This window comes from Petaurus breviceps, unplaced genomic scaffold (assembly GCF_028583685.1).
Source record: "Petaurus breviceps papuanus isolate PSGF00001 unplaced genomic scaffold, PetGlider_PUasm1.0 185, whole genome shotgun sequence".
In the NCBI taxonomy this organism is placed as follows: Eukaryota; Metazoa; Chordata; class Mammalia; order Diprotodontia; family Petauridae; genus Petaurus; species Petaurus breviceps.
This window is the reverse complement of record NW_027185797.1, coordinates 31,677,481-31,705,366: the sequence shown is the minus strand read 5'-3', so window position 1 is coordinate 31,705,366 and position 27,886 is coordinate 31,677,481. Positions and strand designations below refer to the sequence as shown.

Here is a 27,886-nt window from a genome sequence, read left to right as displayed (position 1 = left end):
TAAAAAGCAATGCAACTTTGTGGAAAACTTGTAAAGTGAATGAGGGATGAAAGAAAAGAAAACAGTTGTATGGACATTCATCTATGCCTTATTAAGTCTTATTTTATTCCTGAATGAATGAAGCACGATTTTAACTTTGCTAAAAATTCTCCTCTCTTACAAAATATATTAACATTGTCATAATCTACGTCTTGGTGACATACATAATCTTTCAAACATTCTAAAAAAACTTTCCTGAAGCAAGTTTTGTCAAGAGCTTAATTCTATATCCTTCTATACAAAAGTACTTAAAAGGTAAATCTAAGAAGAGTAGTTGAAAGAGGCTTTTCTTAGTACTGTAATCAAATTTACCATAGATTATATTAACTGATGACATATTTTTCCCCAAAGACCAAAAGTTGTATAATTTGTACATGGGATATACTTACAAGGCAAAATAAACTCCTGTTAACATTTGCACCATGAATTCTGAAGAAACAGGGATCCTGCTATTTATACCTTTGTATTTTCTTACATTTTGTCGAGGATATCCACAAATGCAGATTCTAGAAAACACAAAATAATATAATGACCAATTATTTAATGTATTCTTTAACATTTATAAACTAATTTACTTAGCACATTTTCATCAGAAATTTAAAATTTACAATGACCTTTTCCGAAAAAGTTTATTTCTTAGACAAATTCAATTGAATAGATACATAACCACATACATGCATGTAAGCAAATATGTGGTTTGCAGATGCACCAGCTAAGGCCATCTTACCATGCTGGAGGGGAACCTGCCCTTGGCATGGCTCATCTGATCATTCTGATGGACTTAATGATCAATACTCCTGACTGCAGATAAATCAACTAAATGGGGATCGATATCAATGAGCAAAAATTAATAGATCAGCGGGGCCATGACTCCCTCATTTCCCATGAACAGCAGAGTCTGAAGATTCAGTGTCCCCATACTGGTAAAGTCAACACCTTCCAGTTCCACACTAGATCCTGTTCTCAGTAGCGAACTGGGCAAGCGTAGTTATCATGAAGTCTATATGCTCAAGCATTTCCCAGAATAGGATCTTATCCTAACAAGCTCCCACAGAAGGAGGAGGAAGAAGAGGACAAAATGAGGAGGAGGAAGTGGAAGAAGAAAATGAGGAGAGGAGAAGGATGGTAATGAATGTATTCCTGGCTCCATTCTTAGGGTCACTAGTGTTCGTAAGACTCACAACAGAATCCTTAAGGCTTCATGTACTTCTACTTGCCTAACTTTTGGTACTCATTAAATATGAGTAGAAATGTGAAGACTATCTGAAACCTGCCTTCAGAAACGCAGTCATGAAACTTGTTTATATGATCTATCTAATATTATGCTAAGCATACACTTGGATTTTCATGTTTCTAAAATAACATTAAAGTCAATGTTAGCTCATTTCTTTAAATGATCATATTTTGCTTCCCAGAGACGTTATTAAACCAGCCCTAAGCTGACTCTCTCTGTATTTTTCCCTTGGGGTTCTTAGGAATTCTCTCATCTCTTCCCTGTCCCGCCACGCATCCTTCTTGGGGATTTTCCTAGAAACCTGCTTTTGCTCCTCGGGCTCCCTGATTCTCTACTTCTTAAATGTCAACATTAGACCCTGTTTTCACAAAGAACATGAGCACCATCCATGGCCCTTTGATTTCGGCATTAAATTCCCACACAGAATTCCCAAAATAAATCTGGAAATCATGGAGGGAAATAAAGCCTTTGGAAAGACTATCCAGTAGTCCTGTCAGCAGAGTCCAAGGGGGGACTGTCAGTGTAATTTGTGCCTCTAGAGAAGAACGGGCTCTTCTGGTGATAACTGTCAGCAGCTTCCCAGTTCTCAGAGCAAGCTAGCAGACATCGGCTAACATGAGCTTTCTATTTCTATATTTGACAAATTCATTTAGAATTAAGATACATTCAGTTCATCTGTGATACAGATATGAGAAATAGAGCTCACTGAGACATCAAGATGATGCACTTTCAAAGTAAAGGTCATCTGTCTCTTTTTTGCTTCTCTGGTCTTTTATTTTCTCCTCCCTCTCCAAAAAAGCGCCTGCCCAAACTACCCCATGGGAGTTAGTGAGACTTCCTCTTTCTATTTCTCCACTTCCTTCATTAAGTGAGCAGCTTTCAATCAATCTCCCTCTACAAGCAATTTCTCATGGGGCATATATGCCAAAGTCCCTAGGCACAAAAAGGCACTGCCAAGCCAGGCCTGATGCCCAACATAATCTCCCTGGGACTTGCCAGATGTGGAAGACTGGCCTGCTGTATGCAGAAAAAAAGCGGGGCCCACCAAAAAAGTCTCCTCTGTTAATGTGAAAGTGGCCTGATTCTGAACCCAAGGCCAGAAAACAGCTCCCAGGTAGCCCTGCCTGCACTTCCTTGGAGATCTCAGACATCCAACATAGAATCTGGGTTCTCTTCTCAGAACAAACCAGGCAGACACGGCCCCAAGCCAGACCTCACAAAGGAGTGTGGTGAGCTTGTCAGAGAAGATTCATGGAGAGCAAAGAGGTCTCTAGCTGTGCCTTCAGGGAAGCATTTGAGGCAGGGGGACAGCAAAGGCACTGGGGCAAAGAGAGTCAGGACACCCTTAGGGAACAGGGAGGAAAAGTGCTGGGTGCTATTGCTGAGGATCTGGGTTGGGAAAACAGCTGGGAAAAGACTGGATCCCCTAAGTCCTTAAAAGTCAAAGAAGCACAAGTATTATTTATCACATAGACTTTCTCGAAATGAAAATTTGCCGTTCCATATTTGGAATCGTCTCTTATGTTCTGCAACGCACATGACATGCTTTTTTTTTCTAACTTTATATTTAAGTTTATGAGATGTTTTTGTTTCTTTTCTCTCTTCTGTATTTGTGTTCTGGCGTTTCAGTCTAAAATAAAATTTTGGAAAAAAAAGTCAAAGAAGCAGATGGTGGGGAGACACACAATGCTGAGTCTATCTGCTAACCTGCTTCCATCTTATTATATAGTAGGGGACACAATAAAGGAATTGCAGTCAAGAGAGTTGAATTCAAACCTGTTCTGTGACACTGGACAAGCCACAGACTCTCAAACCATAGAAAATTGACTCTGCTTATCTACTATGTTAGTGGTTATAGCTAGAAGGAGTTCCCATACTGATAAACTATGGATCCTGGAAATATTGATATAACACATATTTGGTAAAGAAAGACAAAGTATATAACTTCAGTATCATTTTTAAGAATAGGAAACATAATTAAGCTCTAACTGAGGAGTCAACAAAGTTGAGGCATGAATCTAAAAACACAGTGAAGTTCTCCCAGGAGTTTTTGCTTTTTCTTGGCCAACGACTTCCTGCTCTGCCTTCTCTGACCCTCCTGTTCCTTGTCTGCTTTCTCTGGATTCTAGCACCGGCCAATGCTTTCTCCCTCTGGCTAGCTCCCAACACTCCACTGCCTCCAAAAGAATTCCCAAGATCCAAATTATTCTCTCGCTCCTTAAACTTACTTTCACTGATTCCAGTTCAAGACAAACCAACAAGCATTTATGAAGTGCCCACTAACGGCCCCGTGCTCAGCACGGCTCCCAAAAGCAACCTCCCCACTTTCACCCCCACAGACCTCTAACTGGCAGAAGAATTAAAAAACAAAACAAAACTTAGCCATTACCCATTATTCTCACTTACATCATGGCTCCTAACAAGCACAAACATGGATTGAAAAAAACTACTAAGAGAATATGACAATCACTCAATCGGATCAACATTTGTTAAGAGCCCACTATGTGCTAGGCACTGCCATCCCTTTTATATATTTGGTATGTTTTCTTTATTTAGCTAAATTTGTTCTCCTTTTTGGAACTTTTAATTTTTAACATGTTGGTAAAAGCATAGCAAGGAAGCTATCATTGCAAACATAACAAATTAGTAAGCATATCAAGTAAAAGCTGATATTCAGTTTTTAATTTACCTTGAGCAAATTTGACACAGCGATTGAAGAGAAATATTGGGCATATAGGTTAAGGCAGCATTGTAACACAATAAAAGGAATGTCAACACTTCAAACCTAAAGAGAAAACAAAAAAGATTTCACAAATCTTAATTTCAATTTAATGATGATGATGATGATGATGATGATGATGATGATGATGATAGCTGGCATTTATGTAGTGGCTTTACATCTGTGTTTAAAAAAAAGGAAGGAATAAATAGTAATACATAAATACTACATTTAAACTCTTAAAAATTTGTGCTAATTTACCCTTTGACCCAGCAATACCACTTCTCAGGCCGTATCCCAAAGAGCTCATAAAAATGAGAAAAGGACCCACGTGTACAAAAATATTTACAGCAGCTCTTTTTGTGGTGGCCATGAACTGGAAATTGAGGGGATGCCCATCAATTGGGGAATGGCTGAACAAATTGTAGTATATGAATGTAATGGAATACTACTGCGCTATAAGGAATGATGAACAGGCAGACTGCAGAAAAATCTGGAAAGACTTATAATATGAGCTGATGCTGAGTGAAGTTGAGCAGAACCAGGAGAACATTGTACACAGTAACAGCCACAGTGTACAAGGATTGATTTTGATAGACTTAGCCCTTCTCAGCAATGTAAAGACCTAAAACAATTCTAAAGGATTCATGATGGAAAATGCCAGCCACATCCAGAGAAAAAACAATGGATCTGGAATGCAGAGTAAAGCAGACTATTTGTTTTATCATGTTTATTTTTTCTTTCTCGTGGCTTCTCCCATTCATTATAATTCTTCTATGCAAGGAAAGAATGGGGAAAAGGAAGGGGAGAAAATTAAAAACTTATGGAAGTGAATGTTGAAAACTAAAAATAAATAAACTAAAAAAAAATTAGTGCTAATTTTCTTAAGAGAGTGAATACATAGGGATGGCTAGGTGGCGCAGTAAGAGTGCTGGCCCCGGAGTTGGGAGAACCTGGGATCGTTTCTGGACTCAGATACTGAACACCCACACAAAAAAACTGGCTGGGTAACCTTGGGCAAGTTACTTAACCCCAATTGCTTTAAAAAAAAAAGAGAGAGAGAGTGAATAAGGACTATGACAATTATTTAAAATTTATATTTTCTAGATGAATTCTGAAACAATAGCATAATCAATGATTTAAGATGAATTTTTCTATTCCATAATAGTATGCAATGTGTTACAAATTGTAAATTACAAATTGTAAATCTAAAGTGAAATAATTCTGACTTTTATGCAACAAATTATATTTCTCAATCTTACTTATTCTGAGCTGTTAACATCTCTCTTTGAGGATGAGGTCCACTGTAAACAACTTTTGATAAACCATGCTGGCATAAAGCACTCTCTGTCAGAGCCATGGAACCAATGCTGGAAGGCTAAAGAAAAAACACATTTGAATAAAGCAATCACAACAAACGTTCTTAGAAAATATGTCATTAAGGAAAGGTAATGTAATAGGCATACTGAATATTAAAAATAAGTGAATAATTTGATTATCAGTCTTTTACTTTTAAATCTTCTTTGACATTAACTAACAAAAAAACAAACTATAAGACTTCAGAAAACATCCCAGATTGAACTTGACAAAAATGATAAAAGATAAAAAAAAAATGGGGGAATCATGAATTGGGATAGCTAGTCTAGAAAACAATTTAAATTATGTAAGAAAAGTTACTAAACTCTTCCTACCTTTTGACCTCATCATCCATATTCCCCAAGGAAGTCAAGCACATAAAGAAAGGTCTCATTTATCAAACTATCAATAGCAGCACTTTTTGCAACAATAAAAAGCTAAAAAAAAAAAAAAAACCCATGCCCTTCAACTGCAAAACTGCAGAACAAAGTGTGGTCTATTAATGTAATTAGGATTTAGGAACATGACACTAGAAATTATTAATATGAAAAGTTTAGAAAAAACAAAGGAAAATTTATATGAACTAATAATGAAGGGAAAAAAAGGGCGAAGCACAGCACTTCAGACAATGCCTACAATAATGTAAACGAGGACGAGAATGAAAGTGAACCAGATTTCCAATCAAATGCAATGCCTGCCGTTGGAGAGAGGAAGGGGATGACTCCCAAGGGGGCAACACCATTGTGAGGTCTGCTGGGGCTGAGATGGCAGCTTGGGTTTTCTTGGCATGTGTATTTTTAAGGAAACACATTTAATTCTGTGAAAAGAGGTGTTTTAGGATGTGATTATGGTATGAGAAAAAAATGAAAATGAGACAAGATTCTTGTTCTTTTTTAATATCTAGGATAATGGTACATAGAATTGCAAAAAAAATGGGGAATAGGAAGAGAAAACATGCAAACTAAGTTTTTTCAAAACAAACTCGTCACCATCCACTTTCCAATTTTATCCTACCAGAGCAGAAGGGGCTCCTAGGAGGAGTCCCTCTGCCAAGGCAGAAGTCTTTATAAAATGCTCTGCTAAAAAACTCCCCAACAGGGTGGCTAGGTGGCACAGTGAATAGAGCACCGGCCCTGAAGTCAGGAGGACTACTCTGAAACTTAGAGCCTTAGACCATGAAGTAAAGTGACCTCATCAGTCAGTATGGGTAGGAGGCAGGAATTGAGGCAAGGCCTTCCTATCTCCGAGGTCGGCTCCTAACCCCCTCCAACATGCAGCCTCCGAGGGTAATGCCACATTTATTAAGTTCTGATTGTTAGACGGTGAGGGAGACACAAAGCTAAGAAACTGTAGCTGGCCTCAGGAAGCTTGTAATCTACTAAAAGGATAGGATACATGCACATAGAACTCATGCAAAACCAAAACATGGCAAGTTTCACGACCAGGGATGTGAAAGGAGAATCACAGAACTACAGGCTCTTATGGTTGGAAGGGACCACCAGGGACATCTAGGAGGTGACTAAAGATTCCCTCTTTATCCCTGGCAGATGGTCATCCAGTCTTTGCATAAAGACCTCTGGTGAGGGGAACCCATGCCTCCCCAGGCAGGCAGCCCATTCCATTTCCAGGTAGCTGTAACTGTTAGGAAGTGTTTACCTCTGCCAACCCTCAATTTGTCCCTTTGGATTGCCACTCAGTACCAATTCTGTCTTTCTAGGGTCAAGCAGATCCAGCTACTACACAACCACATCTTCTTTACCTTGTACTTGGGAATTTAATTGTTTTGAATGCAAGTATAAGATTTTTACACTGATTTCTACTAGATTTCATCTTAATTGATTTGGCTCAAATCTTCTAATCTACCACAAGTTTTTTTAATCCTGTCATTTAGTGTGTGCGCTATTCTGCTTTTAATCTTTGGCTCATCTGTGAATTGGATAAGTACAAGGACTTATAATAAAATAAACTTTTATAATAAAATGTTGAGCATCAATGTCTGAGGCATTCTACTGAAGACAAGGGGACTCCTGAGCATTCTACTGATTAACCACTAATGACTCTTAGGGTCCAGCCATTCAAAACTCATCTAAATCCACCTACCTGTACTATCATCTCACCCCAATTTTTTCATGTTTTCCAGAAGATTAGTATCATAAAGCAAGACTTTATAAAATGCTCTGCTAAAAATGCTCTACCAAAAATGCTCTACCAAAAAATCTCCCAAACAGGGTGGCTAGATGGCACAGTGAATAGAGTACCAGCCCTGAAGTCAAGAGGACCTGAGTTCAAACTGACTTCAGACACTTAACACTTACTAGCCATGTGACCTTGGGCAAGTCACTTATCCCCAATTGCCCTACCTTCCCCCTGCCAAAAAGAAAAAAATTGGAAAAAAAAATTTTAATGTGCATTCGCTCTATCTATGGTTTTTTGAGCTGCCAATGTAGGTCATTTCCTGTGACCTGTCATTCCAGAGCTCCTCTTGGCCCTTTCTAGGGACGACTTCCCTTTCTAGGTGTTCCCTAACTATCTCTTAATAGTTTGCTGTAGAATTTGGCAAGGAATTAAGTCAACACTACCTGTGATTATCGATGATGTCTGAAAGCTCACAGGGAACAAGAAGATGCCTCAAAATTGGAAAACCGTTCCAACTTGCAAAGGGACAATATTTGTCCTGTTCTAATTCTGCAGTCTCTCTCCAGTTCCCCATGATATCAAATATCTCTAAGAGAAATTCAATAATCACATCTGCCAGTTCTTGGGTGAGCTAAAAGGGCCTAAGATGACTTGACCTCATTAAGGTACTGGTTATCTCCTTATCTTAGCTGTCAGCTCCCTCATGGTCATTTTCTCCATCTTTTCCAGTGTCAGAGAGAACAGCAGCAGAGTCAAGGAGACATCAGTGTCCTCTCTGTCACTGGTCATTACTGTTTTATCTGCTCTGTTTTGGATGCTGTTTATTTTTCCAATACCGGGTGGTGGTTGCTTTGTAAGCTTAGCTTTCCTCCCGATATGAGCTCATTTTGACCTTTGTACTCTTGAGGAAGTTCATATAGGACTATGCTGCACATACATCCCTTTAAAATCTAAGCTTGTTGTTTAGTTCTCTTAGTCTCTTTAGATAAGTAACTTCATCTTGTCTTCCTCAGTGAAACTTTCTTTTTTAAGGTTTTTAGAATTAATTCTTGAGAACTTCCCCTTCATCCTACACTGACTTTCTCCATAGAATTTTAGACCATGGCATTCTAGGCATCCTGAGCACTTTGACACCTACTTTCCTAAAATTCAAGGTGTATGTCACTCTATTCTCAAAATTCCTTTCCTACTCTATTAAAAATTATAAGAAACAGTGGTCACCTTCCTCCAGAGTTCCTATAATTTCTACCTCCAGCAAGTAGTTCATCCTAACTGATTAGAATTAGATCCAAAATCAAATTTCCATTTGTTGATTCCTCAAACTTTTGGAAGACGGAAAAACATGACTTCCAGTTGGAGGGAGAGGAGAGGAAAGAACCAAGGAGGGCTTTCTGGAAACAGCATTCCACCTGGGTCTTGATGGGTAGATTGGCTTTCAAAAGGTGAGGATGGTGGAATGAAAATTCTGAGTATAAAGAATGATGAGATCAAAGGCACAGAAGCCAAAAAACACATGGCCTATGAATGATTAGTAATTTGGTTTGGTTGAAAGGGAGAATATATTTGGGTGACGTGTGGGCTAGAGTTGGAAGCACAATTGGAATAATATGATGTTGACCTGTAAGTGCCAGGCCAAGGCCTCACTCATACATTTGTGAGCAGTAGAGTGACAGGGGCATGTCTGTGCATTATACAGATTAATTAGGCAACAAGGTGATGGCTGGATGGGAGAGCACAGGAGAGACAGGGGAGAGAAGACACAGTAAGAAAGGATAGCATTTCATTCAGGGCAAAGCACCAATGCAGACACACTGCTCTTAAGTCTATTCTGTCCCATGCCCTTCCTGCCCACCAAGAACGGAAACCTTAATAGACCAGGCCCACCACATTCGCTTTGATCAATGCCACTTACTTCATGATATATTGATGGCTTAGATAAAGATGGGATTGTAAAACTCAACACTTTGTTATGTCCCTGTTTGTCAACTATTTCCTACAGAAAAAAGAGAAGAGAATAAACTGACATGTAAATTAAAGTCTATAAGACAAATATAGAATCTCTATATCTCAAATATAGAATTTCTATATTCTTGGCCTAAATAACCAAGACTATCTAAAAACTTAAAATGTCCTTCCACTCACTGAACCAGAGAAATAGAGTCATTAGGAACTTGCATATATGTATATATATGTTCTTAAAGTATCAGAAAAATAGCTCAATTTGTTAGATTTAACTAAAATATGCATTGCATTTCAAGAACTTGGATTTTCCTGATTTAATACATGCGACACGTTTAAAGTTGTTTCTTCCCCTAAATCAAATGAAATAAAGTAGCTAATAAACAAGTTAGAAAAACTTAACAAGCTAATCACATGCCTCGAGAAGTAACAACAACCTGCACTGCTTTAGAGGAAGGAGGCAGATTGGAAGCTTTCTTAATTCCCTTACAAACTACATAACTGCATAAAATGAAAACACAAAAGAAAAAACAAGCTACCAGGGAAAGTTTAATCTATTCAAATAATTCACGCAAAATTCAGAAGTAGCCCAGATTTTAATGAATCTGGGGAAAGTGTGGCCCCAGTATGTAAAGACTTCATAAATATTCATTGCCCTTGAAAGGCTCTCAAATGCCCACAATCTATGGATCTGTAGAATACTTTATTCTTGGACAAAAAAAGGGAAAGACTTAAAAATCAGATTGGAAAGCCAGAGGCTTCATAGCTGGAGATTTCCAGCCACCCTACAGCCCTTTAATACTTGAAAGGAGTGGTGTCGCTGATGCAGCCATTCCTCCTAATGATGCAGACCGCCTGTCTTCACATCCTGCACAGTCTCGTCTAACACATCTCAACAAGCGGATGGTTCCAATGTGCTGGAATTACAGAAATGTGAGAGGGGAAGGGACTTGCACACAACAAACCCAACGAGTTGCTGGAAGACTTCCCGTGAGGGCAAGCAGCCCGATCCAATTCTGCTCCTACTCACCGAGAGCCTTTCCTGACCTCTGCAGCCATACAGCTCGAACTCTGCTCTCTGAGGACAAGCAGAACAGGGTTAAGCCTCTTCTAGGTGACAGGACTTCAAATGCTTAAAGACAGGCATCAGGACAAACCAGGCCTCTCCTAGCTAAGCATCCTCAGTTCCTTCGAATGACCTTCATTTGGCAAAAACTCAAGTTTCATCTCCATGCTGTGATCTCCTTCCTCCGAATTTTCTTTTAGCTTATCACTGACATTCTTCAGACGTGACACACAGACATGGCAGGCATGGCATTGGGGCTGCTATCTGTCTGATGCTCTCCTCAGGTCAGTCTCTGAAGAGAAGCCTCTCAGGGCAGCCCATGACAACCTCTGCCTTTCTGACTACCCCATGACACTGATTCAGATTGAGTTGAAGTCCACAAAAGCCCAGGTTCACTGTCTTCCTTTAGGGCCCAACTCCTGCATTCATAATAGAACACTTCAACTTAGCTAAGTTATTGATGCTTCCATCAATACCCTACAGTCCGTGACCTCCTCTTCAATCCCACTAGAGTCACACCTTACCCTGGCTGTGGTTCCTTCCATAGCCAGAAGCTCCAACATTTCTCAAGATGCTCATGTGCTTCTTACTGTCTTAGTCTGCATCCTCACCATGACCCCAATCCCTTCGGCCTCAGAGTTTTTTCTCAGGTCATCACCCCTCCTCTGTCTTCACTATCGTCCCCTCCCAATCTTGACCCTAGAGATAACACATCCAACTGTTTGCTTCTACTCTCAAATTCCTGTCCCCTTGTCCTGGTGATCCGCTACCCTGCCAAACCCAATCTTGGATTCCTCCCACCGCCTGTCTCCTTTATGCTCAGTCACATGCTGCTGAACAGAGCTGGCACGGTCTAGCCTTACTTTTGCTAGACATTATCAACTAGGTCCTCCTCACAAAAGCAAGGCAATCTTTTTACTCCTCCCTAACTGATATTCCACTCTTCAAAGAGGCTGTCCCAAACCTTATATTCTCCCCTCAAACCTCCTACACACCTGCTTCTTTGACCCTATAATCTGAGGACCTTGACAATACTGAGAAAATAAAAATGATTCATGCTGAGTTCTCTTCTTCTGACCTTTTTATCTCACAATCCCTTGACATCATCCCCCATTCTTTTTACTTTACTCCCGTCTCCAATAATGTCCTTCTCCTTGACAAGGCCAACATCTATGCATGTGCCCTTGATACCCTCCCCTCCATTTCTCCAGTAGATCTCTCTGTCTCTCCCTCTCATATCTTTAGGCTCTTCCTAAGTTCTTCCCTGATGCCTATAAATAAATGCTTCTAAATCTTCATCCTTAAAAACCTTCTTGGGTTCTGCCATCCCCCTCCAGCTTCCTCTTGCTGCCACTTCCATCCCTCTCCCTCACTGCTTGTCCTTTTCCACCTGACTTCTAACCACATCCCTCAGCTGCCAGAGCAGACAGTCCTTTCTCAGGCACCATGCTTCTTGAGCCCTTTGCTGGTCACTCCTTCTGCATCATGCCTCTTCTCTGTACCTTTTCACTATCTGTCCCTCATGCCTACGATATTCTCCCTCCTTGCCTTGACCTTCTGGCTTCCTCTTACAAGAAGCTCTTCCTGGTCCTCACCAATGCTAGCCCCCTCCTTCTATTATGACCTCCAGATTACCCTGCACATCACATGTGCACAAAGCTGTTTGTGAGTTTTGCCCACACTAAGAAGGGGAACTCCTTGGGGACAGGGGCTGTTTTGGACTTTCTTTTTACTACCACACCTAATGGAGCTCCTGGCATCTAGTAAGTACTCATTAAATGCCTGTGGACATCACTTGGCTTTTGTAGCACTATTTCAAGGTTATCTCCCTGGTTGGCCACTCCTCCACTCCCCCTTTTCCGGGCTCTCGTCTCTACCTGATAATCTACGTGCTGCTGTCCGAGGCTCTGGGCTGAGCCCTCTTCTCTTTCTTCTCTCTTGGCTGCTCATTTCCCCAGCACCCACTGGCCCAACAACTGCCTCAAGCGAGCCAACTTCCAGATCTGTTTAGCTGCAGCCCGTCTCCTCCCTTAGCTGGAGTCCCACACCTTGATCTGCCTTTAGCACATTTCAAACTGGATGCCCCACAAACATGCCAGACTCAGCGTGGCTGAAATCATGCTTGCTCTCTTCCGCCCAAGCCCAGGCCTCCTCTCAACTTCCCTGTTTCCCTCAAGGGCACTTCTGGTTTGCTTCCTCAGTGCTTTCCTCAGCTCCTCCTTCTCCAGAACCTCCGCTATCTAGTAAGTTCCCAAATCTTGTTACTTCCATGATGATGATGATGCTGACAACATAATGACTGTTATTGTTACAACTGGGGTCTCTATAGTGCCTCTTCTGTGCACCCATCCTCTTCTCTTCTCTCCCAGCATCACCTCGCACCTCGCCCCTCCTGTGCTGATCTTCCCACCTTGTCCTTCAGTCACCTTGACACACAGGCACACATCTCACCATGTTGATTCCTTCTTCAATAAATTTCAGTAGCTCCCCTATTACCTCTAAGAGCAAAGATAAGCTCCTACTTTGCATTTTTGTGACTGTTGTTCAGTCATTTCAGTCATGTGTGACTCTTCATGACCCCATTTGGGGCTTTCTTGACAGAGACAGTGGAGAGGTTTGCCATCTCCTTCTCTAGCTCATTTTACAGATGAGGAAACTCAGGCAGAGTGAAGTGACTTGCCCAAGGTCACACAGCTGGTAAGTGTCTGAGGCTGGATTTGAACTCAGGTCTTCTTGACCGCATGTCTAGCGCTCAGGGCACTGTGGCGCCACCTAGCTGCAAAATCTAGAACTAGATTGTGAAGGGCTAAATAACAAGTTGTGGGGTTTACATTTTATCCTGGAGTTACTGCGCAGGACAAAGCCACAGAGCTCAGGCCTGTGGGGTGAGGATCATCACTGGCAGCCATGTGGATGCCTTTTACTTCTCCCAGGCCCTTGGCTCCTCCTGCCCTCAGCCCCGCCGCTGCCTCAGGCTAGCAGACTGTCTCCATTCTCAGCTAAAGACACTTGCAATGTCCACTTTCTTTACTTGATTTTCACCCCTTTGCTTCTTCCTTCTGGTCTAATCACTCCACTAGGCCTGCTCTTGCAAAGCTGATCTTGACTTCTTAGTGTCCAGGCTTGATGGTCCTTTCTTGGGCCTCACCCTTCTTGACTTATCTGAAACCTCTGTCCCGAATCCTTCCACTTCTTTCCTCCACATTCTCTCCATTCCAGGATTTTGGAACCCGCCTCTGTCCGGGCTCCCCTCCCAGCACCCCGGCTCCTGCTCAGTCTTCTTTGCTGCCTCATTCTACATGATGCACCTTTCTAATGGTGAGTGCTCCCCGGGGCTCTCTGTCCTGGACATTCTCCTCCCTCTCTAGCCTTTCTTTGGGTAACCACCAGAATCTCTATGCAGATGACTCCCAGACCTATGGATCTGGCCTCAGGCCCTTCCTTAATCTTCTGTGGAGCCTCAGATGGAGCCACAGGGGTGGGGAAGACATGTCACCAAGGCACAGAGTGGGCGAGACACAGCAAGGCCAGCAGGGATCATGGAGTTCCCATTTAGTCTAGAGACCATCAGTCAATTGGGGCTTCTTGTCACTCTGGACATTTCACCATCTTCCACCTCTCCCTGCAGAAGCAAAGGGAACTGAGGGCCAACACACATTTTTTTTTTTTACCTTCCAAATAATAGTTTCAGTGTGTTCAGAAAGGAAAAATAAAAAGATGAGATGAAACTAATTCTTGTACACCTAAGTAAAACAAAAGAAAGTCTGCAACTATGTTCATTTAAATAAAGCAGGTCTCAAAAAAGGGAGGAAAAGATGGATAATGAACTGAAAGACGAAAACAACCCCGTGGAGGGGGATGATTTCCCCTGTGCACTCTGAGCACGGCCATCATCTTCATACAAACCAAGTTGTAAACGCCTAGAAGGAGAGCTTCGACGCAGCCCGTGCTGTGCCGCTTCCGGGTGGCAGACACAGTCAGGTAGCACCACATCAGTTCCGGGAGAAACTGCAGCGTGAAGAGTAGAAGCTTTTTTTCTCCACTTCTGTAGAACTCAAAGAGCTGGTGACACACAGGTTCGAGCAGCTGGGGAGAGAGGAGAGCACAGCCAGAGATGATCAGAGTTAACAGGCATCATTACTGAACAAAGGACTTCTCCTGCTCGAGTAATACTCTACAAAAAAAAGACTGACATGTGGAAGCAGAATTTGTGGAATTTGGGGGGGTAGGAGGGGAAGGCAGGGCAATTGGGGTTAAGTGACTTGCCCAAGGTCACATGGCCAGTAAGTGTTAAGTGTCTGAGGACAAATTTGAACTCAGGTCCTCCTGACTCCAGGGCCAGTGCTCTATTAGCTGTGCCACCTAGCTGCCCCCCTTGTGGAATTTTCAAGCTAAAATCAAACGACAGGCCTCCAAGGCCTTTTCCCTCTTATCTGTAGAAAAGTGTCCAACACTCCCCCCCCCAAAATAAAACAAAACAAAACTAAGATCATAAAGCCCAAAATTTATTCTCTTCAGCCCATGAAAACACCCAAGTCCTAAGGAGTGCAGACTGAGGGGAGCACCCCAAAGAATGGTGTGGGCCCCCCAGTTCTTGGACACTATGTGGGTTGGCAATCCTGAAACTCTAAGTTCACAAGCCCTTCCTAAGGCACTTACCTATCAGAGTCAGCAAGAGACACAATCAGCTCAGAATAAAGACACCGCTAAAGGTGGCACAAGAAACCCAGCCAGTCTATCCCCAGTCAGTCAGTCAACAAGCACTTATTGAGCACCTACTATGTGCTCAGCACTTCCTAACCATGCGGGATATATGCAGAAGCCAACAGAGATCCCAGTCCTCAAGGTCACACTAGACGGGAAACTGCCCTGTAGACAGAGGGCTGCTGGGTCATGGGTGGCGGTTGTCCTTCACTCTGGGAGAGGACCAAAGTGACCTCACTGTGCTATGACTGTGGCTGGTCAGACCAGACAAGCTGGGAAGGCTCTGTTCCAGGGCGGGCACTGGCACAGCAGGCAGGCACAGGTGCCCCCCAGCTGGCTCAGGGGATAGAGCTGGGCCCGAGGTCAGGAAGATCTGAGTTCAAATCTTGTCTCAGATACATCCCAATAGTGCAACTCATGAAGCTCTGTCTGCTTCAGTTTTCTCATCTGTAAAACGGGGGTAATGTAAACTGCTTGGCGTATATGCAGGTGACTCACATGTCTATAATACTCACTTACTGAGAGGTGATTAAGTTACTGGGATGGAAACACAGGGACAGGGGTGGAAGAGAGATGTCCTGCCGGACTCAAGGCAGACAGGGCTTTGCAACTGCCTCAGTCCAGCAAGTGCCGAGGCTCTGGGTTCCACTGGAGACAGCAGGGCATGGCAAAGGCCAGACTCAAGGCAAGCTGACAATGTGACCGGGCTCGGCTGGTCTGGCTGCAGTATCAGGAAAGAGTGCACAAGCCAGAGCCAAACCAAATTGCCTGATGGCCAGGCGTTCAGTAGGCCCCTACTAGGTGATGGGCTGAGAATGCTGAGAAGGCAAGGACGAAGATGAAGCAAGCTTCTCTTCCAAAGCTACATTTTATCAGGAATGTCAACCACTGACTTGTCATCAGAATCAGATTCAAATTTGACCCCAAAACCCATCACTAATGGCATCATAACTTTGTAAAGAAATCAAATCACTTACATCACTTTGTGGTTCCTGGATAACTTTATATAAAGATGAAACCAAAGCACTCTTATCTTTCAGATTTCTGGCGTACTCTGACAGAGATGTCTCTGGTAGGGTCTAAAAACAAAGCAAAATTACATCGTACCTTATTGTGTCATCATGCTATTTCCATTATCAAGATTGACCTAAGTCAACTGACTATTAAAAATCATCTAAATGCCACAGCAGTTAACTTTCAGGCTCAGTTAGGCAACCTAACAAGTGAGAACAGGTGATTACCAATAGTATATAACATGTGGAGATGCAAGTTCTATTATATTTCAACTGGAGAGAGTCAACAGCTGTAATTCACAGTAGGTCAGTTCCTAATAATTTTGCATAAACATTAGGACTTCAGCTTGTCAATGTAACTCATGTGATCAGATGTTATGTAGAGTAAAACTTATACTTGAACACTAAGAAAATATTACCTTTTCTATACTTTAGAGAGAATAAGCAGCACTTGGTTATGTCAGCTCTTCTACTATCAAAAACACAGACTGGCTAACCAGTCTGGTTGTTTATTTGTTTCAGTTACATCTAACTCTTCCTGACCCCATTTGGGGTTTTCCTGGCAAAGATACTGGAGTGGCTTGTCATTTCCTTCTTAGCTCATTTAACAGGTGAGGAAACTAAGACAAAACAGCAGGCAAGTGACTTGACCAGGGTCACAGAGCTAGCAAATATCTGAGAGCACATTTAAACTCAGGTCCTCCTGACTCCAGGTCTGGTGCTCTATCCACTGCACTACCTTGTCCAGGGACTACTTCAAAGCAGCAAAAGAGTCCTCCTACCAAGGCCTGAGAGCAGGAGGCCCCCCAGCCTCAAATATCCTTCACAGTTATTCTGAAACAATACTTGCAGCATGTCCCCTCTCTTAATATTACACTGATGGGTTTTACCTAATTGAGAAACTAAATGTCCAAAGAGAGATAGATGAAGCAAGGCAGCTGGGGATTTTGTCATAAAGATATTCAATTCACTTCTCATTAAAGGTAAATAGAACAAGAACTCACTCAAGGAATCTCTAAGTATTTACTTTCAATAGGTGATTGAGAAATCCCTTTTTTCACTTAACAAAATCAATTCCTGTCCCCCATCCCTGAGACAGGCATTTATTTACCAGAAAGCTAAGTAAATGTGAATTACTTGGGGACCTTCTACCATTCTCCAAAGAACAGAAAATTGTTTGCCTTGGCACTATTTAAATAAAGGCAGATTAAGGCATTCGTCAATATTTCAAAAGCATGTAACAAAAGATCTCTAGGCGACATTCCATTTAAGTCATTTGATCAACCGTAACCCAATAGAGGAGGAATTTATGTAAAAGGGATGGTTATAAAAAAAACCCCAAACAGAAACCTCAGTCTGATCCTTGATCACTGAATCTGAAAATGCATCTAATTTAAGACCACAAAATGACTGTTACTGGTTATAAACAGTACATGAAAGATTACCAAACTAATTAGTAAACTGAACAAGTGTTACACAAAAATTCAAAAAACCTAAAATTTTCTGTTTGTGAAAAACAGAAATCATCTTGAAATTCAACTATTTTCTGAAAAATATTCAAAGGAACAATCTCTGGGAAATATTTTTTAGCCTAGAATTTATTATCTTTAAATGAGAAGAGTATTCTAAAATAGATAAATGAATACAGTCAATACCTCCAGATTTCTTTCCCAATTCTACTATTAATTGATTTTATGAATCTGGAAAAAAGATGCTATGAAAAATGAGAAAAGATGCCTGCCATGATTATACAGTTTTAAGAGTAATGAAAATCTTAAAATGTCATTACATTTAAATATCATAATATTATAAAAGTTCAAAGTAATAGAGCATGTCGAAATTTATTTTACCACACTAATTCAAGAAACTTTTATCAACCATCTACTAGGAGCAAAGAACTGCCCAGGGATAGTGGCCTTTCATATGAAAGAGGTATTTATCAAGATTCCGAAAGCCCAATCAGAAACCTAAAAGTAATGATGGAAAACCATGCTGCTGAAATGGATGCTTGGCAAGATTTGAAGAAGCCAGATGCTCCCCACAAGCATCATTTGGCAGATGGTTAAGAAGCAGACTTGGAATTAATTGCAAGGATGGGGGGTAGGGGACATGGTGCAAAGGGTATAGAAAGAGGCATATGGTAAAGACTGAACAACAACAAAAAAGCCCCTTGTCAATCACCACGTATATGATATGGCAAGATCGTGAGTCTTGCTGTATGTTGGCCACTAAGAAACAGAGACAAATTAGAGGAATGAAAACAGGTTAGATGGAATTATACAGAGCATTCAAAAAAGCACTAGCCAATCTGAAAGACAATAATTTAAAAATAGATTTTCAAAAAGCAATCACTTTACAAGCTAGAAATAAAATACAAAAACAAATTATGAAGTTTTATTTATATAAAATTTCCATTCACTCATGCTATGGAGGCTTAATGGTTTCCCCATTAAGATAATCTAGACTTCTGAGCTATTTTTCGTGTAATGGTCATGCCTCTGGAGTGATCCATCCACTCTAGCCCTTCAGAAATCCTCCTAGGAACTAAAGGCATGTCTTTTTAAAGCAGTGACTGACATGAGTTTGACTGTGTCGAACATGGAAATGGAATCCATGAACATTTACCAGCACCATGACTCCAGCATTCATTAGCACCACACTTGTCCAACCACACTGTCCAAGATGTGCTGTATCATAGGCCCCTGGAGCGCAGAAGCTCCAGTCAAATGGCATTTTTTTTTTGTCTTGTGGCTTAAAGCTCTGTCCTTTTACATAGGCAATAATAGCCTCAACTCCATCCAGCTTTGCCCTACCCTCTGCCCCATATCCTACCCTCTGGAACCCCATTCTATAATTTACAAATTCTTATTCATCCTGAACCTCTTCCCCTTACAATGCTGCCATCTTATAAACATGGCCTGTCTGGAAACAACGGCATCCTTTGGTCCCATCTTCTGTACTGGGTACATGGGCTCTCATGTGTCCAAGACACTTGGGTAGAAGAAAGAAACCTCTTCCTTGCTCCCCATTGTTCCTGCTAGACTCCATACCCTGCTGTCACCATCAGCAGTTTCTCCTCTCATAAGATTCACTCCATCTCAGTCAGTGAGTCACTTAACATTAATTAAGTGCCTATTGTATACCAGGCATTGTCCTAACTGCTGAGGCTACAAAAGACAGTCCCTGAATTGGAGAAAACCCAGACTTGATGGGGATCCATCCATCTGTCCATATGACTGAGTCCAGAATCTTATGAACAACAGTCTACCAGGTCCACATTATTTCCCCTCCTTTCTCTGCAACCCCTGCCCCCAGTTAGCAAGAATTAAGCCTTCTTTATGTGTCAAGTTCTGTGCTAGGCACTGTCTTCTGTCCTAGAGCAGCTTACATTTTATCAAGGAAAAACCAGAATCCAGTATTATACAAAACACAACCAAAGTAAAGACAAGGTCACTGGGGGCTGGAGTGGCACTGGCGCTGTTCCTGTGCATCTGAGGTAGGGGGGAGGCCAGAAGTGAGATCAGTGGGTGTGAGGAACAAGGAGGCTCATGCACCTGGTGAAGGGAAGCAGAGTGTGACAAGCTGGGCCTGGCCTGAGACCTGTTACTGGCCAATCAATTAGAGTTTTGGAGAGCCAGAGTGATTTGGGGTTAAGGCTGGTCTTTAAGAGGAAAAGGGAAAAAAAAATGACAAATATACAAAATATACCAAATGAGCCAAGGCAAAAAAGAACTTGCTTAGAGCCCTACCTACAAATGTCATCACAACACATCACAATAAGCAGGTACAAAATTCTACCGAGACAAGGGGCCATAATCATTGTTCATTTGCCCAGAAATTCATCTTTAGCCACTTAAAAAAAAAAAGGAATCCTTTATTTTCACATGTATTATTTCAACCCCCACTAGTCCCAGCCATTTGAACAGTTAAAAAAAACCAACCACTCCTTGCAACAAACATGTTTAGTACAGCAAAATGAATTCGCACATTTCACCAGGTTTTCCAATGGTTTTTCTTTTGCAGTAACCAAAGTAAAAGGCAAGGAATTGGTATTTTGATTATTTCGGAAAGTTAACCATTTTCCTGGAATTTTCTACCTAGATTTGCTCAGAATGAATGTAAATAGTCATTGTTTCTGTTTTGGCCGGAAACCCTGAAGCTCTTCCCTCCCAGATCTTTTTTTTTTTTTAGGCCTTTCTTTGCTTCATTTCTTATTAAACCTTAATCACTGAATAGGCTTTGCCTCAGTCAAACTGAGACTTGTTAAAAACCTTAGCTTGAAAAGGCCAGAGCTCTCCACTACATCCTAGGGCCATCTCCAGTCGTCCTAATCCATATCTGGCTACTGGACCCAGATGGCTCCGGAGAAGAGAATAAGGCTGGTGACTTTGCACAGCCCTCCTTCCCTTAAATCTAATACACTTGCATGTCGGTGGCATCAACTCCCTGACATGGTGGCCTTCTTCGAGAACTAAGGACAAACAGCAAGAGGCTGGAAAGGGAGGGTGGAGTTGGGTGATGGCAAGGGTTTTCATGATACAAGAGGTGGCATTTGATTTTAGAGGCAGCAAAGAGTCACTGGAGCTTGCTGAGCAGGGAAATGAAGAGGTAAGACCAATTCTGGTCGCTGTGGGGAGCATGGAGAAGAAAAAGGAGACACTGCCAGGGAGGCTAATTGAGGAAAACTGCAGGGGTCTGGGAGGAGGTGAAGATGGCCTGAATTGGTGACAGTGTGAGTGGAGAGAAGGGGACAGATGAGAGAGCTGCTGTGGAGGGGAAAAGGAGAGCTGAGGCACTGAACAGGCAGCGTGAGGGAGAGTGACAAGCCAAGGGCACCCCCAAGGCCATAAGTCTGGCCTGACTCCAGTGAACATGCAGATGCCCCTCAGGGAGCCCAGCCTTCCAGCTCCATCAGCTCCCTCACTTCCTATAACCCATCTATTTGCTCCACCTCAGTTGCCCCCAAGAGATGGTCGGCCACAGCCTAAGTCTCACTGTCGCCCACAACCGTGTTTCTTCCATGATCTTAAACTCTGCAATTTCCCCATTTGAATCCAGCTTCCTGTCTTGACATCTACATTTTCTTAGCTTGTCTTCCCTGAACCTCTCCCCATTCTCATGGTAACCTCCAGTCCCTTTCTCTCTCCTTCTCCCAGTCCATGAGCCCTTCTCCAGTCTCATTTTCCTCCCTTTATTCTCTCCCCATAACTGACCAACTCAGCTCTGGACTAGCCTTTTCCCGCTTCCCTTGCCACCCAGCCTTTTACGACCAATACCTGGCCAGACACCAATTCTAAGGTATCCTTCACTATCTACTTTCTATGCTCATATTCAAATGCCACTGAACATTGATGAAGTCATACAACCGTGTCAGTGAGTAAGTGAATAAACATTTATTAATTACTTGCTCTACTCCAGGCACTGGAGAAACAAAGAAAGGAATATAGACAGTCCCTGCCCTCAGTAAGCTCATGTTATGATGGGGAAGACAACATGCAAATAACAGGGTTCCTACATCACACACATGCACACATCTAGAACAGATGGAAGGCAATCTAAGAAAGGGAAGCCACTAGCAAGGGGAGAGAGAAAGGCCTCCTGCAGAGGGAGGGATCTGAGCAGTCTTGAAGGAAGCCTGGGACATGAGGAGGCCCAAGTGAGGAGGGAGAAAGGGTGCTGCTGGTGTGGGACAGAGACAGCCAGGGTAAAAGCTGGGGATGGTGTAAGGGTTATGGGATTTAAAGATCTTCCATGCCCCGTTGGACTTGCTGACGTAGCAGGAAGGGGCGGAGCAAGAGGAAGCGGAAGCCAAGCTAGCGTTCCTGCGGTGGCTGGCGGTGGTGGTGACGGCGGCAGCAGCAGAGGCAGTGGCAGCGCGAAGCCCTTTTTGAGTTAGAACTGCTAAGGACTTTCTGCTAAGGACTCCTGCTGAGGACTGCCAGGGGCCGGAGCTGCTGGGAGCGCGCTTCCAGGACGCTGGGTGGTTGCTGTGCGTGGGGAGAGGAGGACCTTTGCCTGAGGTAGCCTGTTCTGTTTTAAAGGCTTGAAAATGTGGGTGCTTTCTACTTTATCTACCTGTGCCAATGTCATAACTGCTCTGATGGCTTTCACTTTCTGGTTTTGGGACTCAGTCTTTTGGTATCTTAATAAATTTTCTAGTTTATTTCCTCATATGGCAAACATGACGTATTTTCTAATGGATAATTATATCAGCATATTTGTAATCTCTATAGGCATTGTGAATATGGCATTGCTGATACAGATGGGCAATGTGCACAGCTCCTCCAGGACAGTGAGCCGGCCACAATGCTCTGTTATGTGGCACAGGGAGGGGAGGCAAGTCTGAGAAGACTGGACAGGGGGAAGAAGTCAAGAGGTGAAGAGCTCAGAAAGCCATCCAGAGGATGAAGCTTCCTGGGGGCTGGCAGGAATGGTCATGCCTACACTTTGATATGAAAGAAAATTGTTTTCAATTAACAAGTATTTATTTTATGTCCTTCCAATATCTACCTCACAAGGAGGAGGGAAGGGCTACTTACTAGATAAGCCCAATTTCTTCTGCATTTAACTATTTAACTGAACAAAATGGAATTAAAGTATAATCTAATACATTGTTATCTCTTCTAAGAAACTATAATGAAATTAAAGATAATTTTAACATTTTGAAGTATTGTTAATGAAGCAAGATTAATTTTCATGACTATCTCTTCTTAAAATTATCCAAAATGAATTGTTTACTTTTTTATGGTCTTTTAATGTTCCCCAAAGCATCAATATCAGAAGCATTTCTTCCTCTCCCCCTTTCTCTTATCTCAATTTCTCTTGAGGAAAAAACCAAACTGACAGGCCCTAGGTGAGAAGGAAGCCCTCTAACAGTGATCCATAGCCCCCAGAAGTGGCCCAGGTATGGTAGTCAGGAACACCACCCAATGACCTCAGAATCCAGAGGCAATGATAGCAATGGTTCAACTGAGCCTCCTGGGGAATGGGAATGACCATTTAACTGTCTAGGTCCAGGGCAGGGTCCAGCTCCTCTGAGAAATGAGGTCATGATGTACAGCTATAGTCAGAGCACATTGCAGTACAAAGTAGCCATATAAGGTCAAATGCAAGTCAGCTGAACGAGAGAAAGAAAGGCCAAAGATTACACAAATTCAGTTTTAAATGAAGCTTACATTTCTAACACCTCATTAACATGTAACAGTAGTTTAGTATCTATACAGAGAGGACTTCTAAACTAAAAATTACTGTCCCTAGAATGCAAAACTTGAAATCAGAATGTTTAAAAAAGGTGAGACACTATTTCTGAATGGCTGCAGACCCACATACTGTACTCATCCATCGGAGTCAGGGTCAGGTACCGGTACCCACTCGAAGAGCCTCCTCATATTATCATGGGAAAGGAATTCCACAGAACGAATGCTGTTCAAGGGGTGGAAAAGGACACCAATTCTGCCCTCCAGAATGCAGGGAGGCCTGTTTCCAGAGATCATTGAGGGCTAGAAACTTGCTAAGATGAATGCAGGACAGATGAGTAGTGTCTGAGAACCAAAGGAGGGAATGATTCCAAGTTTTCAATTATTTGTACTAATGGCTGCTTCTGTTGTTATGAAAATAGATGAAGAGATGGCCGTGTTGAAGTCTGAAGTGTCACTGTTCCAATAAACAGAAAAATCTTCTAACTAGGCTGATAGTCCATTGTGCAAACAGAGCGCTTACAGGCAATCTGTATACCACATTAGCTAATGCCAAGAAATATAATTCAGTTACACATTACACATTCAGCATTCTTGAAGTAGAAAATAAAAACTAACCATATCTCTAACAACATAGAGCATGTTTATATATATACACGTATATATTTATGTATATACACACACATATAATATAAAAGTAAAGTGGAGGCATATATAAAATTTTGCTAAGCAATTAAAAATATGGCCAGCCTCACCTCCAGGACTGTGTGACATTCTAGACTATTCTACCGCAACCAGGGGCATAACTTAGAGAAGATAGACTTCCCAACTTGGAGGCATCTGCGAGGTTACCCATATGACTCAGCCCGGGCTCCTGCCCCCCAGAAATCCCCCATAGGCCCTCCACCAACGTGTCAGACCCCTCCTCTTGCAGGGGTCAAACTCAAACAGAAATAGAAGGCTACTAACCCACACAGACAGACCCCTCGGGCACACCGACTTAGAAAGCCACACAGTAACATGTCTATGTTCACTGTCATTTTATTTATTCTATCAAAATCTTCCCAATGACATTTTGATCTAGTTCAAGCTAGCACTGCTGAGTGTCGGGGCCACCTGCAAAGTGCGTGTGGGTGTCCATGGAAGCACACAGGCTGGGCATCAATTGCTAGTCCAGGAGTGATATTCCTCCTATTTTCTCCCCTCTGGTAGCACTTCTCTGACAGGATCCTATATAGAGCTTCTCCCACATAATCTTGTATGTGCAGGGTGCCCATGCCCACCACGTGCCCCTCCATTGCTCCGTGAGAGACCGTCAGCTTTGATTCTTAGGAGACTCTGACTTCATGCTTCAAAGACACACGGCATCACTGGAAGAACATTGTTAAGAAGATGGGCCTTTGTTCAGAGAGAAGCACAAGGTGATCAAAAACAACTCGCAGGTTTCCAAAGGCAATCCAGCCCACTCTCCTCCTGCTCAATTCTGGCCTCGGCTCTTTTTCCAGTTGCAGTGTTCATGCGAGACAGACAAATAATTGGACCATCTCCACAGAGTACCTATCACAGACTACAACAGACCCTCTACAGGCACTGGTGTCTTCCTGTGGGCTTAGAGGTGGGTGGGCCTAGTCTCCATTAGTGAATCTGGTATTATAATCTTCTGGGGCTTGATGCAAACAGCACAATGAATCTGCAAATGAAAGAAAATGGAAGACCTCACCCTTTAGAGGGAATCCCTCTTCTCTCTGTACACTGCCTGACCAGCCATCATGACAATGGCAAATACTTTTGTCAAACATAAATCTTTCTGTTATGTCTCATTTAATACCAATAATCATGGATGTTTATTGTTTATATATCTCCGATACCAAACCTTTTTTAGAGAAAGTTAATAAAGCTCTCCCCCACCCCCTTTAACACCTTCTCTTTGGTATTCTTCGCTTTGTCCTAGCCTCCATCCTCAATGCATTAATGTTGTCTGGGTACAAGAGTCTCTGCTTTGAATGATCAAAGTTGCCTATTTTATCTTTTGTAATTGCTTCTATCTCTTATTTGGTTAAGAATACATCTCCTAAAAAAAAAAAAAGAAGTAGAAAAGGGGCGACCAGGTGGCTCAGCGAGTAAGAGCACCGGCTCCAGTGTCGGGATGACCTGGGGATCAAATCCAGGTTCGGATACTTAGCACCCACCCAGAAATGACTGGCTGTGTAACCTTGAGCAAGTTACTTAACCCTGATTGCTTAAAAAAAAAAAAAAGAATACATCTCCTATCCATAGTGGTGAGAGGTATATATGTTTCTTTTCTAATTTTTTTATAGTACGATCTTTAATATTAAGGTCACATATACATTTAGAACATACCGTACAGTGGGGTGTGCGGTGTGGCTCTAAGCCTAATATCTTCCAGACTGCTTTCTAGTTTTCCTAGAAGTTTTGATCCCATAGGGAGTTTCACCCTAGGTAACTCATGTTTTTCACTTTATCAAAGACTGGGTTCTTGAGTTCTTTTTTTTCCTGACTCTTCCCTGTCTAGTCTGTTCTACTGCTCTATTTCTCTATTCTTTAACTAATACCAAATGGTTTTGATATCGCCGCTTTATAATGTAGTCTCTGGAAGGGCTTAGTCCCCCTTCGTACTTACTTCTTTTCATCATTTCCCTTGATATTCTAGATATTTTATCAAGTTCTGTAAAGAATTCCCTTGGTAATCTGATTGGTATAGCATTAAAAGTGTAAATTAAGTTCAGCCATATTGTCGTTTTTATTATATTGCCACAGCCTAGCCATGAGCACTGAAAATTCCTCCACTCACATAAGACACTCTTTATTTCTTTAAGGAGTACTTTGTAATTGAATCTACACAAGTCTTTAAGGCACTTAGGAAGGTTGATCCCCAGATATTTTATGCATTTTGTGTTATTTGGAATGGAATTTCCCCTTTTATTATTGCTTCTTATGTTGTTATTATTATATAGAAATACTATTGATTTGGGGGGATTTAATTTGCAGCCTGCGACTGAGTTTTGTAAGCCTGGGTCATATCTTCCAGCCTGCTAGTCCAGCCTGGCTGCCAGTAGCCTGAGGGGTGAGGAGGGAGAGGTGATGAGTGAGCTTCGGATCAGTGAGCATGAGTTCATAGATTTGAAGCTTTTTTTTTTTAACCTTCTTTTGGGTTCTACATATCTCAGACCATGAAGAGAACTGAAGTGGCTTTATCTTTGGTGCATAATTTATTTACTGGAGATGTTTAAGAAGCTGGAGGTTAAGAAAAAATCTAGTCCCCTATCTTGTTTCTCACATGACCCAGAAGCTGCAAAAGCCGTCTCTTCTTGTTGTTTTACAATACTGTTCCTAATCCCTTCACACACACAGCTTCCCTCCTTCATAAAACTCTAAAACAGGTATATATTCTGAGCTGGTGTTATCCTCAGCTGCCAGATGTCTCTTTGGCCAAGAGATAAATAAGCATTTCCTTGCTGGGCGAATTTCAAGATGATTTTGGTCTACTTTTTATGTCAAGTGATTTGCACTGGTTAAAGTCCCTTAGGAACCAATAATGATATGTTTTGGTCTACTCCTTTATCCATTTCTCATTTTTTGGCATCGACAGCTCATTTAAATAGGTCAAGAGAGAGTTTTCTCAATTGAATGCCAAATCTTCTCATTCTTAATTTTTCTCCTAATTTGTTTATTGACTTAGATCTTTTTGCTAACACGGGTCATAATTCTTTCTTCATTTTCTACTGACTGCATTCTTTGACTTCATCATGGTCTCAAGAAATCCATCATTCTGCAAGACCACATCAACTGAAAGCCTCGGGCCACTCACCCACTCCTTCACCCAGGTTCCTCCTCATCCTCCATTTAGGAGGGTCACCAGAGCAAGTCATCTCCTCATTTCCTGCCTCACTAAACTCCTAGGGATTTCATTACAGCCCATGCCTGGCATCCCTCCCCTTGACCCACCTTGTTTGATGCATTGTTTTCTCCCATTAGCTTGTTGGCTCCTTGAAGGTAAGGACTCTCTTTCTTTGTATCCCCACACTTAGCACAGTGCCTTGCACACAGTCCTCGCTTAATAAAAGTTTATTGACTATTATCAACTACTGACTTACTTACGAAGATCTCCGTTGCAATCACAGGCAATACACCTCCTCTACAGCTGAATCCACTCATATATCATTGTGCTTACTATACAGACACAGCAGCTAGACATAGAGAAGATGGCTTGATGGGAAGGAGGGTAGGGGAAGTAGATGACTTATGAAAAGAGGCAGAGTTTAAGTATCAGAGAGAAAGCAGGCAGGAGGAAAAGGGAGATCTTTCTATTGTCATATGGCTGGTGACACCACTGAAGTATAGCTACAAAATTAACCAGACTGGAGATGAAGGTTTCATCATCCTTGTTGATTATTCCTCGCATCAGCATAATACTGGTATTGAAGGGGTACTTGGGGTGTCTAT

General features: G+C 42.0%; 1 protein-coding gene across 2 annotated transcripts in view; it reads right to left on the bottom strand.

The window, feature by feature from the left end:
• HYCC1 (hyccin PI4KA lipid kinase complex subunit 1) overlaps positions 1 to 27,886 on the bottom strand; it is a 106,305-nt gene that overhangs the window by 30,415 nt on the left and 48,004 nt on the right. For both annotated transcript variants that reach the window (XM_069088732.1, XM_069088733.1), the window contains exons 3-8: positions 16,191 to 16,292; positions 14,416 to 14,595; positions 9,397 to 9,477; positions 5,255 to 5,370; positions 3,963 to 4,058; positions 429 to 545 (exon numbers count right to left, since the gene is read on the bottom strand). In XM_069088732.1, coding sequence (XP_068944833.1) covers positions 429 to 545; positions 3,963 to 4,058; positions 5,255 to 5,370; positions 9,397 to 9,477; positions 14,416 to 14,595; positions 16,191 to 16,292 — 692 coding nt within the window. The remainder of the gene's footprint in view (positions 1 to 428; positions 546 to 3,962; positions 4,059 to 5,254; positions 5,371 to 9,396; positions 9,478 to 14,415; positions 14,596 to 16,190; positions 16,293 to 27,886) is intronic.